Here is a 15,174-nt window from a genome sequence, read left to right as displayed (position 1 = left end):
TGGTATGTTTTTGCCTTGTTGAGACTGCTTGCGCCAAGGGACACTGGTACATAATTTTCTTTTCTGTTATAGTGTCTTTGTTTGGTTTTGGTATCACAGTAATGCTGACCTCATAGAATGAATTTGGAAGCATTCTTTTCTATTTTTTGGAATAGTTTGAGAAGGATAGGTATTAACTATTCTTTCAAAGTTTGGTACAATTCATCTGTGAAGCCATCTGGTCCTAGACTTTTGTTCGTTGGGAGTTTTTTGATGACTGATTAAATTTTGTTCTAGTAATCAGTCTATTCCAATTTTCTATTTCTTTCCTATTTAGTCTTAGAAGACTATTTGTTTCTAGGGACTTATCTATTTCTTTTAGGTTGTCCAATTTATTGGCATATAATTTTTCATAGTAATATCTTGTAATTCTTTGTATTTCTGCAATATTAGTTTGAAACTATGCTTTACTTTTTTAAAGTTTATTTCTTTCTTTTAGTAATCTCTATACCCAATGGGGGGATTCAAACTTATGATCTCAAGATGAAGAGTTTCATGCTCTTCTGACTGAGCCAGACAGGTGTCCTCCTCTTCTTCATTTTTTATTTTATTTATTTGACTTCTCTCTCTCTCTCTCTCTCTCTCTCTCTCTCTCTCTCTCTCTCTCTCTTCTCTCTCTGAGTCTGACTAGTTTATCAATTTTGTATATCTTTTCAAAACACTGGCTCCTAAGTTTCATTGATTTTTTTCTATCTTTCTACTTAGTCTCTTTTTTTTTTTTTGTTTCCACTCTGATCTTTATTATTTTTTTCCTTCTACTAATTTTGGACTTTAAGATCAGATTGTTTATTTGAGATTTTTCTTGTTTTTGAGATAGGCCTGTATTACTATATACTTCCTTCTTAGAACTGCTTTTGCTGGATCCCAAAGATGTTGAACCTTTGTATCTTCAGGGTATGATCCGAGAGATAAAGGTAATAAGACTGGGTGGAGAACTCCAGCTCTAGTACGGTTGCAACAGAGGCCTCAGCCAATGCCACATAGAGCTCTGCAGCTGGATGGCTCCTTAGGGTTATCCCAAATGGGGCAGGGCAGCGAATTTTTGTCCCCACACTTACTGCTCATTGGGGGCCTCCCATGGCAAGGATGTAACCTTAGGTGAAACCACTTCAGGAGTCAGGGGAAAATAAAGACCTCTGTGCTTCACAACACCCACTACAGCTCATGTGTGTTATTCATTTAATATAGTCTCAGATATGATATGATAGTGTTTTATTTAGGATTCTTGTAGTTAGTCATTATGTGATGAGTTTGCCTTTTTTCCCCCAATGTGTGGAGTACCTGTGTCCAGGTAATTCCAGCTTTCTAAACCAATACAGAGTGCAGGAAAAGAAAGAACAATCCATTTTAGGGGCTCCTGGGTGGCTCAGTCAGTTGAATGTCTGACTCTTGATTTAGGCTCAGGTCATGTTCTCACAGTTCATAAGTTCGAGCCCCATATCAGACTCTGTGCCAACAGTGCAGAGCCTGGTTGGGATTCTCCCTCTCCCTCTCTCTCTGCCCTCCCCTGTTCTTTCTCTCTCTCCAAATAAATAAATAAACTTTAAAAATTTTTGAAAAGCCAATCCATTTTAATTAGTTGACTATATAGTATAGAGAAATTTGCTATTTCTTAATATTTAAAGGAACTGACTTGAACTCATCTGGATCTTTGTGGGGGCATAATTCATGTTTTTCGGTACACACACATTTGCTTCTTTCCAACTGTTAGAGTCATTTTATATTTTCCTAGAATATCATTTTATTCCAGAGATGTTCAGTCATAGGAAACACGTAGTAAGAATACAGTATCATGAAGCAAAGAAGACAAATGGTTTGCCATTTAGGCATTACCCATCCCACCTCTCCCTTTTCTTGGCCTCTTGTATGTAATTTGAGTTGCTGTCTGTACCTCTGTAGGATCTCTCTGGGTGCAGCAGAGTGGCCACTGGTTAAGAGCTTTTCCTGTATTAGGATGCTTTACATTTCCTAAGGGTGTCAGCCCTTAGCTCGTCAGGTAAGCCCTCAGTGCTCATGACTCTTTTCTTCAGGAAGCTGGGTACATACTCCTGAATGCAGAGTATGTACTCTGGAGCTATCTGCTCATGCTTTCTCAAAAGTCTGATTCATTTATTCAGTTCAACTGAGTGTTTATTGAGCTCCCACCTTGTGCCAGGTACTAATTTACATCTATGAAATAAAGCCACGAGCAAAGCAGACAGCAGTTCCTCCCTTCATTGAGCTGATGCTATACATAGGGAGTCAGAAAGTAAATGACATAAGCAAGTAAGACACTAGCGCTTCTTCGTGCTGAGGAGAGAAGAAATGTGGGCATGAAGAATAAGAGTTAGGGGGATGGAGAAGGAGGGGGCTTGCATTTGGGGTAGAGTAGCAGGGGCAGGTCTTGCTAGACGGCTGCATTAAGGAAACACCTACAGGAGGTGGGGGAGTAAATCCCGTGGCCACGTGGGGAAGAGCCCTCCAGACAGAGAGCAGCGTGTCCAGGAAGGACCCATGCACAGGAGCTTGCCTGTACCGGCGGGGATGATCACTGAGGAGGGCAGCCAGGTTGAAGGGAGAGTAATGTCAGGAGTGGGGGAGGACATCAGATCCAGAAGGAAATGGGTTGCCTTTGCTTTAGGCCCTTCAAGGACTTTGACTTTTACTCTGTGTGAAATGCGGATATTGGAGGATTTTGAGCAGAGGAATGGTGTGATCTGTTTTACTTTTTAACAGGTTCATTCTGGCTGCTATGCTGAGAATAGGCCCCCAGGGTCCAGGGCAGAAAGTAGTTAGGGAACTGAAGAGTATGTCCTTCAAACCACTATTTCTTCAGACAGTTTGGCTTGACCTAAAGATAAAATGTAGACTGATTTTTTTTTTTAATCCACATAGAACTTTGTTTGCTCATTTGCATTAATGAAAGCCAATGCCATGGAAATGACCAGCATGAGGCAGTCAAATAAAAGCCCACTGTTGTTCAGCCCGTTCTTGTATTACCTACGGTGGTCGCTTTTTCAGGGAGACAGTTCTGAGACAGTTCTCTCCTGTCTCCATCCTGGAAAACCTGTTTTCCTAAGAACCAGCTTGCTTTTCTCTTCTGGACATCATTAATCTTCTGATGTTGCATTCCTTACTTTGTTGACAAAGTGCTCAGAGCTAGATCTACAGTTTGCTTCTAGCAAGAGCCTAGGACCTTTGGCTGCTGAATTCACTGTTTTTCCTACCCTTGTTTTCATACAGCTCCATTAAAAGGGAAGCTTTTATTCTATTATTATATTTTTGTGAGTGAGTCCCTTTAAAATGTGGCAAGCTACAGACAAATAATATAGGATACAAATAGCATCACCTACAGTAGAAAGAAAGAAATCCAGTTCAAAGCTTGGGTCATATGTATCCTATTTTTGTTTTCATAAGCGTAATATATATATATATATATATATATATATATATATATATATATATACACTCAAACATGCACACACAAGCTTTTCAGGATGAAACCATTAGCAGCTAATAATTACTAAAACATCATTATTTCCTGACTGGTTTCTGTGCTACTGGGTTTTTTTCTACCTCAAGTTTCTAAATTTGGTTTTTCATCTCCCACAAGTGCATGCCAGTGGTGCTGGACTAAGACCAGCCATCCAGGCTGGGCTGGATGCTTAGGACCAACAGTAGAGTTTGTTAAAAATACACCTTCCAGGGGTGCCTGGGTGACTCAGTTGGTTCAGTGTCCAACTTCGGCTCAGGTCATGATCTCACAGTTTGTGAGTTCGAGCCCCACGTTGGGCTCTGTGCTGACAGCTCAGAGCCTGGAGCCTGCTTCGGATTCTATCTGCCTCTCTCTCTGTCCCTGACCCGCTTGCACTCTGTTTCTCTCTCTCTCTCTCAAATATAAATAAACATTAAAAAATTTTTTAAACTACACCTTCCAGCCTCTGCTACTCACTCCAATTTAATAAGGCTTGCTAACTTTGAAAATATTTTCCACAAACAATGTATTTTCTGGGATCCTGGATTTTTAAAATTTTTTTTAATTGTTTATTTATTTTTGAGAGAGACCGAGTGTGAGCAGGGGAGAGGCTGAGACAGAGGGAGACACAGAATCTGAAGTAGGCTTCAGGCTGTGAGCTGCCAGCACAGAGTCTGATGCGGGACTTGAATTCATGAATCGCGAGATCATGACCTGAGCTGAAGTTGGACGCTTAATCAACTGAGCCACCCAGGCACCCCTGAGATCCTGGATTTTTTAAGACATTTTTTGTTGTCTTTATTGTTGAACAAGTGCTAGACTGTGCATAAAAGTCTTGGATCGGATTCTCCTCATCTTCAAGTTCTGAGTGTTGCCCCATTGTCATTTATACTGACTGTTACATCTTGTGGTCTTAGTGGCATTAATGGTGACCCTCTCCCCACCCTGACACTTTGTTTTTTAATGTATTTTAATACTTGAAACTTGAAGAAAAGAAAAGGCAGATGCTTCTCAGCATGGGTTTCTAAGAGCTGATCATTCATTTTGCCTTTTAATCTCAAATCCTTTTTTCTTTTCTAGAAAGTTCTTTTCTATTATGTCTCGGCCATTACTTATGAACTACAGGTTGTTTGTACTTCCCTTCAGAACATGTTTTATTCATAGGTTGGATTTCTGTGATCTCCCCTCCATTTCCATTTTCTTAAGTTTTATCCTTTTTCTCTGTCTTTTCCTTATGTTCTCTGTGTTCTGGGATTACTTCTTAGTTTTGTCCTCTGCAACCAGTGCAGTGTTCAGCTGTGTTAAGTGAACCTTTCATCAGTTTGGTTAAGACTGTGTTTCAGCTCCTGGGCCTTCAGTTCATCAATATCCCTTCTCATCTCTGTGCTTTTTGGTTTAATAAGAGTAATATAAATATCATTTGGCATAGAAGGCCAATGTCTTTTGAGAAAATCTTCTGTTCATGAAGGTAAATCCTTTTTAGATGAGAAATTTCCCTTTTGAGCCATTATCCTTTTCTCCCTCTTGTGCAGTGGGATTTTTTTTCCCTCCTGGGCTTTGTGTTAGTTTTTCCTTGGTACCTAATGCTTGAACAAGGCAAAATCTACCTGGGCCAGATGTGGAGCTATATGGGGAGGGGGGGACTTCCTGTCTGTCTCCTTTCCTTGATTCATTCCGGTGAATCCCTGGAGCTTCTTCCCACCAGTTCCTGCCTTATGTATGGAGGCAGGATAAAGTCTCACCCACCGGCTTAGAGCAGCCTGTCAATAATTTAGCCCACTCTCTGCTTAGCACTGCTCTTGGCACGTGGGGCTGCTTGACAAAAGGCTTTCAAAAAATCTGTAGAAGAAAACCCCATTAGCAAAGGGTGTGATATTGAAAATATCTTGAAGCTGTGGTAATCAGTATTTTGTATGGAATTCTCTTATATGATGACCAAGCATGTAAGCAGTTCTCTTACATGAAGCCCTTTGAGTGACTCAGATTGTTTTTAACTCGTGAATTGGATCTGAATAGAAATATATTTTACCCCGGTCTATGAAAACAACAATAATTTGTGTTTTCTTTAATCCTTGATTGTATCTTCCTTTCGGGTGTTCGTCTCTCTTCTGCTGTCTGGAAATCTACCTCTTTGTTTCCGTTCAGCAGCTCTTCATTACTGATTTAGAAAGGACAAACATTTATCTTGATACTTAGTAAAAGTGGAAATATACACATTTTGGATCCTGAAGTTATGGGGAGTGAGATCTTACTGATGTGATTTTTTTTTTTTTTGATTGGGAGAAAAATATAGAACCTTCTAGAAAACAGATAATGCTGTGGCCTATACTCTTCATTTTATCAGGACTGAAGATAAAGTTTAAAAAAAAAATCCATCAAAGACATAAGATTATCCGATTTGTTCCTAATCTGCTCCTAGCACAAGGGTTACCCTGTGCTATTCCTGGTATTTTTCAGAGCCAAAAATCCTCTCAGACCAGTAGGTAACTAGAAATAGTGCTTTAAATCCAAGATGGACAAAAGAGAGGCCTCATTAAACTGGGCTCTCCCCACCAGACCTTCCTCTACAGGGGCTCAAAACAGGCCTCCTTTAATGAGAAAGTTTACCAGCTGAGATTAAAGTCAAGAATCAGAATGAAGGACCATGTCCAAGGTACCGGTTGGTTTAATCTCCTGCAAAAACTTCATATCCCTTCAACCCTGGCAGCTGTAGATCAAACGGCAGAGTGTGAACATTAAAACCACACGGTGAGAATAATGTGTCTCTATTTCATTTCTCTTTCCAGGTTTGAGATTTTTAAGAGCTCTCAGACTGATACAGTTTTCAGAAATTTTGCAGTTTCTGAATATCCTTAAAACAAGGTAAGATGTTCTTATTCATATTTTTTTCTTCGTTCTGGTTCCCAAGGCCAAATTATAAATAGCAGGTGTTTTTGTTCATCACTATAAAGCTAGAGTTCTGTTATTCTCAGAAGAAGTGATCTAACACAGAGATCTGGAGAAAGCCCGGGGTGGGGTTTGAACTGCTCTCTTCTGCAGGGCTGGGAACTGTCTGGCAAGAAGAGGAACAGCCGTGCATGTGGAGAAGTAGATAGTTTTGGGGGGACTGTGTGGGTTGCTTGGAAATCAGCCACAGCGTCCTGGAGAGATGGTGCACAGTGGATGAGGGATCGAGCAGCTCATTGATTGGGAAGTCCTTGCTCCTAGGTTCTGAATCGCCCCTTTATTACATCACTAAATAAGAAATTGAACCTAAACCCAAAAGCAATGGAAGCAGTGCTCTTGGAGAGGCAATCACAAACCTCATATGGCAAACAGAAAATCATTTCATTTCAAAGTACATTTTAGATGTTCACTTTCTTGCCAGTGTAGTCCCTGGGGCTTGCTTTGTGAATTGCCTTTTGGGGAATACCTAAAAACCTTCTGCCGAATGTACTGTGACTGCTTCTGTTAACTGTGTTATGATCTGGAAAACACTACGGGAGCAGGAGGAAAAATCCCCCAGAGATGCCTTTCCTGATGACCTGTGGGTTTGCAGAGCTGGTCTGAGACCAGGCTGCCTTGATGAATAAACTAATAAAAGAGGTTAGACGTACTCTAATGGAGAATAAGTACAGGCCATAAATTTCTCTTATAGGAAATTACACTTTAAGAAGCTCACTCCTAATGTTCCATTTCCTCTTAGGTTGACGTGTTTGATAAATGATTAAAAACAGGATGCTTCTGGATTTTGTGATTTATAATTAATATACCTGAATTTGGGGTGGGGGAGGGCCCTTGGATTTGGCATTGTTTTCCCAGTAACTGAGGCTGGGACTCAGCTTCCCAAACCTGTCGTATCCAACAAATGTGATGGGCTGTTGACTTCCCTCTTTGGGGCTAGTGCTTTTTGTTTGTTTATTTTGGTTTAATTCTAAATTGGTTTTTCCTTGCTAACTATTCATCTGTGTGCATGTGGGACAAATTCTCTTTGTGTTAGCCAAGTTAAAAAGCAAATGAGCATCTAACGTAATAGAAGCCCTCTATAGTGTGTCCCCCTACTCTGCACCTTCATTACCCTGGGGTCAGAGTTTGTTGATGTTGCACTTAATACTATGTAATATTATTAATATAGAGTGAATATTGTTATTCTTCCTATTTCTTCTGAGTGACAGTAACCCTCGTTTCTACCTTTTTATGGCTCTTCTGTGCAATGAACTCATATTACTTTTGAAATTAAGATTATCCATAAGCCCGCAATCCTTAATGCTTACCTATGTCATAATTGTTCTGCTATATTTTTTAGGGTAGAATTGGTGCATACCCAGTGCCAAGCACAGGGACTGATTTAAGAGACACTTGTTTTTTTTCTAGTGCAGAATGTGTCATGTGGAGTTAACCACACTCTCTAACATGGTATAGTGCCCCTCGTTCCCTGTTTCATGTTTACATCATAAATTAGGGGGTTTTAACTCTCTGACACCAGTGTTTTAAGAATGTGCCATTACTCCAAGGAATAACATGGCGAGAACTGTGTTCTCATTTTTCTTGCATTCCACATGGATCCTTTTTGGACTTGGGAGAATGTTAAGCCATGTGAATAAAATATCTTTTTCTGGACCTTTATCAAGAGACCCACCGATTTTCTAATCCTTGGAGAAGATTCTTTTCCTTTAGGTGCAGGAAATAGCACTAATGTCTGTGGTGCACAATTCACCAAGAAGGCCACAAGTATGGGTGAGGTTCATTCTCCCAAGGCACAGGGGAAAGAGCTGAAGCAGCCAGCAAGGGACAGAGGTGACTATAAATCAGGAGAGAGTGGCCTTAGGGAAGACTCATGGGGTGGCAGGATGCCAGGTGTCTGCTATCTTGAGCCCCAAACAACATCTCCCCATCATCCTACTTCCCACTCAGTTAAGCTCTTTCTATGGTAGAGCGGGTTTTCATCACAACCCCCCCCCCCACCTTGGATTGTCCCTGTTCCTGTTGCTTAGGTGGGTGACTGAGTTAATTCAATAAGCCTGAACTGACCATCTATTCGTACCAGCAGTGAGATGGGTGCCAGGGTAGCGTCCTGCTATCAGAGAGTGCATGAGGAGGGAAGAGCCAGCTGGACCTGTGGTGTGGTGGTACTGGGTCACAGGTATATCCAGGGGTGGGAGTGGGGGGCGGTGAGGCATGGAGGAGAGGAATGAAACCAGGCTTGACATGAATGTGGGGCAGTCAAGGCTCTTTTCAAGAAAAGGTCTTAGGTAAGCTTCCTAGAAAACTAGATGTCATCCAGGCAGGGGTGGGCTTGGGCATCATCCAGTCATAGAAGCTGCAAAAGCACATGGGTGAGAGAACATGGCCCTTGGGGGTGCTTTGAGTAGTCTGGTGCTCCTGGAGACTAGGGGTTCTGTGGTGGGAAAACAAAAATGACATTATAGGAGAGCAGGTAAAGGCCAGACCCCAGGCACAGAAGAAAACTTGACTTAATTTATAAGAACTCCAGAGGCTTTCGACCAGCTCTTTGAGCCTATTCTCTCCTCAGGTGCCTGGTTAATCTCAGCTCTTTCCTTCTGCACACCCCCAAGCCCAGATCCCAAAGGCTCTGATTCAGAGAAAGGGAAGGCTTGGTTTTTATAGGGCTTTGGACGCAGAGCGATTTTTCTGGTGACTCCTCTGTACTCTGCTGTGTTCATGGTGACCTTCCAGAAGGGTGGGCGCAGCCCTGTAATCATCTTTTGGGAGATTTTGTCTGGTTCCCTCGGGTGGCCAGTCCCTACCAATCTGTGGCATTAGGTAGGCATAGAGATATTGCAAATGTGATTTGAAATAATGATTTGAAATTGCAGCTTCATTTTCTGTCCTTTGGTTGCCTTGCTTGGCAAAGAGCTGGAAGAAACAGAGCAGGGAAGTATATTGGGGAGAGAGAGAGAGAGAGAGAGAGGGAGGGAGGGAGGGAGGGAGGGAGAGAGAGACAATTAAGAGGGCAGCAGAGGGGCGCCTGGGTGGCTCAGTCGGTTGAGCGGCCGATTTCGGCTCAGGTCACGATCTCACGGTCCGTGAGTTCGAGCCCCGCGTCAGGCTCTGTGCTGACAGCTCAGAGCCTGGAGCCTGTTTCGGATTCTGTGTCTCCCTCTCTCTCTGACCCTCCCCGTTCGTGCTCTGTCTCTCTCTGTCTCAAAAATAAACATTAAAAAATCAAAAAAAAAATTAAAAAAAAAAAAAAAGAGGGCAGCAGAGTGAACAGGATGACAGAGAAAACATAGAAGAAAGAAACAGTTCACAGTTATGGGACAGCATCAGGGCCATTTCTGCCAACTACCAGCCAAAAGAGGGTCCTAATGTGCTCCTTCTCTGGAAAATGGCATCTTGAAGGGGACAGGTTCCCCTCCGTGTCATCGTCTGAGCTTTGGCGGTGCCTCAGTGGCTCTGAAAACTGGCGAACAGACTCCCAGATGAGAGCAGACTTATTCTACACTCAGAGCAAAGTAAGCATCTCTGTTTTAAAGGCTGTCATTCCGATCTCATTTCGTGTGTACAGGCTGATGATAAAAACATGGGTCATCCCAACAATTTGTTTTAAGTGGCAACGGCCTTACTAATTATCAAAGCAGTCTATAGCTCATTGTAAACATTTCAACAATGTAGAAAAGCATAAAGGGTAAAGTAAAACTTCCCCAACCCTTACGAACTTCCAAGGTTAGGTTCTTAAAAAAAAGAGTATTCCCTATGGAGACTGCAAGGGCTTGTGCAGGTGGAGGCCACATCGTGAGGGCTCTCAGGTGTCATGGATTTAACTTGGAGAACAAGAGGGAATTGCTGAAGGGTTTAAGTAGGAGAGGAATGTGGTCAGATTTACATTTTAGAAAGATCTACTAGTCCACCAATTGTTTGATGGATTTGAAGCATCTAAGACTGTGGAGCATTAGACCAGTCAAGGCAGTTGTCCAGGTGAGTGGTATCAGGAAATGGCCTTAGGCAGGGCAAGTTGGGGTGGAGAGCAGGTAGAGGGGCAGAGAGATTAAAGGGGAAGAATTGCCCGAACCCAATTTTGCTTAGAGTTCAGAATATTCATCTCAAAGTAGTATAGTCCAAGTGATTTTTCAGGGGTGGATATCTTACATCTGTCTAGCAAAGATAATAATAAAACAAAATAAACCCATTGACACCTGGCTGTAACTTTAGCCAGAATGGAGGAAAATAGCGGACAAGCTGAACAGGGACAGATTTGCCCTTCTTTGTAGAAAGTGGGTGACGTTTTTAGTGTTAACCAAAACATGTCTTGTTAAATACACTGAGGGCAAAGATGGCTCGTGTTAGCTCTGGGTTTATAGCTATACTTTCAAAAAGAGAAAGACTTTCTCTCTTCCAGTATCTATGGGGTCCTGGAAAGGTCTCTGATCTATAGGAACAGAAAGATATCTGTGCCTGCCCTTGGAAAATTCACTGTATCCAGTAATGTAAATTTCTCCAATGGCTATGGAGAACTCATGAGTTGGGGAAGCAGCAATGAAAATGGACAACATAGAAATGATTTTCTTTATGAGTTAGGTTCTCATAAGGTCATAGTCCCCTCCCTCAAGGCATGGGAAAGGGGCTTGAATCCGAATGGTTCCAGTCATTCTCGCCATTGGGAAGTTTGTGTTTGGCTCAGACCCATGGCTTTGGCCAAAAACCTGTGCTTATTTCCAATGGCCCCCTTTTGCCATGCAGAGTGCACAAACTTGGCCCTGCTACCCCATGCCTCCTCCCACGGAGCCCTGTGCAACCTGGTGAGGTTCAAATTTCAGAATATGCAGTAAGTGAACCAAGAGTTAATTTTGCATCTTTTTCACAGAGCTTTTAGATAATTACCTGGTTGTATAGTTTAATTTGGAAAGCAAATTCCTAATACTAGCGATCTGTAATGATGATAATGCCATAAAATAATCAGATTTCAGCACTGAATACAGAGTCTTTCATCATCAATGATGAACTCCACGCACAGCAAGAACTCCCTTAAGCACTATTAATATCATTGTGACAATTATTTAGAAATTGGTAATCACCATATTTACGTTGTTTTTCCAAAGCACCAAGAGGCTCAAAGGCTGCAATAGTTTTAATATCTCTAGAGCGTTCCACATGGTGGTTGGTGGGACACTGCTTTGTTCAGGTTCCAAGGATCTGGAAGTTTGTAAGTGAATCAACTTGGTATTTAATTACCCTTTGAGAAAATGAACACTACACATTTTCCTTGACTTACGATGGGATTATGGCCAGATAAACTCACTATAAGTCAAAAATGCATTTAATACTCCTAACCTCTCACACAGAGCTTAGCCTAGGCTCACCTTAAGTGTGCTCAGAACGCTTAAATTAGCCTACACCTGGACAAAATGATCTAACACAAAGCTGATTTTATATTAAAGTGCTGAATAGCTCATGTAATTTACTGAATACTGTCCCGGAAGTGGAAAACAAAATGGCTGTGTATCGATTGTTTGCTCTTGTGATCGCGTGGCTGACTGGGGGCTGCATCTCGCTGTCACTACCCAGAGTCGTGAGAGAAATCATGCGGCATATTGCTAGCCCAGGAAAGGACCAAAACTCAAAATCTAGTTTCTACTGAATGCAGATGGCTTTCACACCATTGTAAAGTAAAAAAGTCATAAGTTGAACCATTGTTAAATCGAGGACTATTTATACACGCTTTTCTGAGATCTCTCCCTTTGCTACTGGCTACCTGTTCCTCAACTGCTTCTCATGCTCCAATGTTAGCTCACACCTTGGAGGACTCACAAGGTAGAGACAGGGGGTTTTGCTCTAGTTTGGCTTCCCATTAAGAAACTAGTTGGGAACAAGACATAATGGTGTTTCAGCCACAACAATGTTCAGTTCACTGATTGCCAGAGTTGCTTTCCCCAGTGGCTCGTTGGGTGGGTGCCTTATATCTATGTTTTTGTTTTTTTAAATTTTTTTCATTCATTCATTCATTCATTCATTCATTCATATAGGCTTCACGCCCACGTGCTTTTTGGCTATCAATCCCTTCTGTTGTAGGCAGATGGCTTTAATTGCAAGTGACAGAGTCTACTTTGAACCAGCCTTAGTAATGACTGGGATTCAAGAGAGAATTGAGCATGTGTGGATCCAGAGGTTCAGATTCTCTCATCAGGATTCTGCCTCTCTCTTTATTTCTTTTAGGTTACATTCTCAGACAGAGTTTCTCCAGGGCAGATGGCCTTCTAGAGCTCCAGACTTAATATTTTCTGCACCCAAATCTCAGAAGGAAAAAGATTATTTTTATCCTGCTCAGTTTCTGAGACATGCCTCTGATAGGCCTTACTTCAGAGCCCTTTAGAGCCGGGAGCTCCTCCATCAGCCAGTGTGGCTCAGGCCACCCAGGTAGAGGGAGAGGTGGGAACCTTTGAGCGCTAGAGGCTGAGGACTGGGCTGTCCTTGAGGAAGAGATATGGGACAAAACAAAGAACAATAAAACAGCTGTGTACTGCTTCTCCGAATTACCACGTTAAATAGGATTTGGATCAGACAGGCCTGGTTAGACTATTAACTCCACCACTTACATGTTCCGACCATGTCTTCTCAGGCAAGCTGCTTAAGTACACTAAGCCTCAGTTTATTTGGTTAGTGAGGACAGTGATTGTACCTATATCAAAAGGTAAATGGTAAAAATCTGAAGAAAATAAAGAACCCAACAAAGTGCATAGCACATAATAGGGATTCAATAAATACTGGCAATTTTTATAGGCAATTCTCATAATCTGGCAACTCTAGAAATGACCAAGAATGACAGAGTAGACATTTGTATTGTTTTTTCTGTTTTTGAACCAGAAAGGAGTCATTCCACACATTTCAAGAGATCAGTATCAAACAAAATTAAAAATATTTGGTTATTCTTTCCTTGAACTGTTAGAACCAACTCTAGGAAACTAAGACCATGGGTTCCTCTGCTCAGTTACTTAAAGAAAAGAAGATTGAAGAAAAAGGCAAACTGGACCCTTGTCTCGTGCCTGTCCTAGAGCCACTGATCTGATCTCCACTGAGGGGCTTCTCCTTCAACCCCTGTGCTACCTTGGACTGCAGCCCACCCCGCCTTCCTCTACATGGTGACCCCAGTGTAGATGTAGTTATCAGAATTTTTCCTTTCCATTCTCTTTTGTGGCAGTTCAAGAGGTTAATCAATATGTCTACATCGTCTCTCTCCTCCGTGGAGCAGCTATCTCTGACCTTCTCCTATCCTATGCATAGAGCATGGGGGGAGACACAGCTTTGCTTTAGCAATCAAGGAAGACTTTCTGACAGATGCCAGGCTGTGACTGTGTAGCGGCCAAGAGGGCAGACTCAGCAGCCAAGCTGCCCCAGCTCAAATCCCAACTCTGGTGCTCACCATGTGAGCTTGGGTTTGGATGACTTCACAGAGTCATTGTGAAAAGTAGAGGAGTTAATACACTCAAAGCACTTAGAACAGTGAGCTAATGGTAAGCACCATAAAGGAACCATAGAAGTGTAAGCCATTACTGTTAACTGTGATCTTAAACTCTCAGGATTTACATCATCGGATCCCCGTGAGGAAGAGATGGGAGAGGGCAGAAAACAATCTGTCAAGGTTAATGGGCTGAACTACCCTGTGGGTGGCGTTCAGCCACTATAGGGAGACTGAAAGAGGCAGAAGATAGACTTTGTTTCTGCAAGATGCAGTTAGGAACATGAGACAAAAGCAATCCAAACAACATTACAGAAGATGTCTTAAGACACTGGGATCGATTACCAACGAGTGCCTGAAAGTAAGAGCCATGAGGAGTCACCTTGTATTGCAGGTGGGGGGACCACATTAATGAGGACATGGGGATTGAACCAGGCTCTGAAGAAAGGGAAATATTTGCATTGATGGGAAGGACCATCTATGGTAGTAGCATAAACAAAGACGTAGTACCCGGGTTTGGCTGCTACAGAAGTTTCAAGAGTTTATGTAGAAGAGGGTGGTGGTTAAGCCTGCAACTTTAGCCAGTGTTGAGGATGGAAGGAGTTTGGACATAATAACATTTAGCCAACAGGGAGTCTTTGGACAGAGAAATGACCTGCTGATGACAGCGTTCAAGGAGCTGTACTCCAGTGGGAGTGAGCCTGGTGAAGCTAAGTATGGAGAGTGCAGAGGAAGGGACCAGTTCATTCAGTACTTATGCATAGAGGCCCTATTATGTGCCAGGGACTCATGTTCCCAGGATCCAGACAGACAAGGCCTGTGCTTTCAGGATGCTTAAAATGTAGTGAGTCCCAAATGATCCACTCAGGGAACACTGATGGATGCTGAAATTATTCAGCATGAGGTTTTTAGAGAATAAGATGTTCATATAGTCTCAGATTCTTGCTGCACAGATGACATATTAATTACAAGGAAGTGGGCTCTTCTTCGTGGCAAGATTTGATGTTCCCACCTTAACCAAATGACTGGGCCTAGTGTAATTGAGTTGAGATTTTCTCATGTGATGCCATCCCAGGTAGATACTCTTAACAGAAGCATATAAACAGAATCTTGTCATGGGGGAACGATTAGACAAATCAGAATATGGGACATAAATAAGGCAGCTGACCTGAGTGTAAAGAAAATTAAATGTCTTTGAAAACAAACAGAAAGAGTTGGGCGGGGGGGGGGGGGGGGGGGGGGAGGGGAGGGGGGTTGTAGATTAAAGGAGAACAAAGCAGGGATTGGC

At 42.3% G+C, this 15,174-nt stretch overlaps 1 protein-coding gene across 44 annotated transcripts in view; it reads left to right on the top strand.

The window, feature by feature from the left end:
* The window catches only part of KCNMA1 (potassium calcium-activated channel subfamily M alpha 1), a 731,637-nt gene that overhangs the window by 484,114 nt on the left and 232,349 nt on the right, over positions 1 to 15,174 (top strand). For 43 of the 44 annotated variants that reach the window (XM_019813336.3, XM_045040192.1, XM_019813339.3 and 40 more), the window contains one exon: positions 6,280 to 6,355. In XM_019813336.3, the coding sequence (XP_019668895.2) occupies positions 6,280 to 6,355 (76 nt within the window). Of the gene's footprint in view, positions 1 to 6,112; positions 6,147 to 6,279; positions 6,356 to 15,174 lie in introns of those variants that run through there. The other variant, XM_019813373.2, reaches the window with a different exon arrangement.

This window comes from Felis catus, chromosome D2 (genome assembly GCF_018350175.1).
Source record: "Felis catus isolate Fca126 chromosome D2, F.catus_Fca126_mat1.0, whole genome shotgun sequence".
NCBI lineage: Eukaryota > Metazoa > Chordata > Mammalia > Carnivora > Felidae > Felis > Felis catus.
Note: the sequence above shows the minus strand (reverse complement) of the source record. Positions and strands in the feature narration are given on the sequence as shown.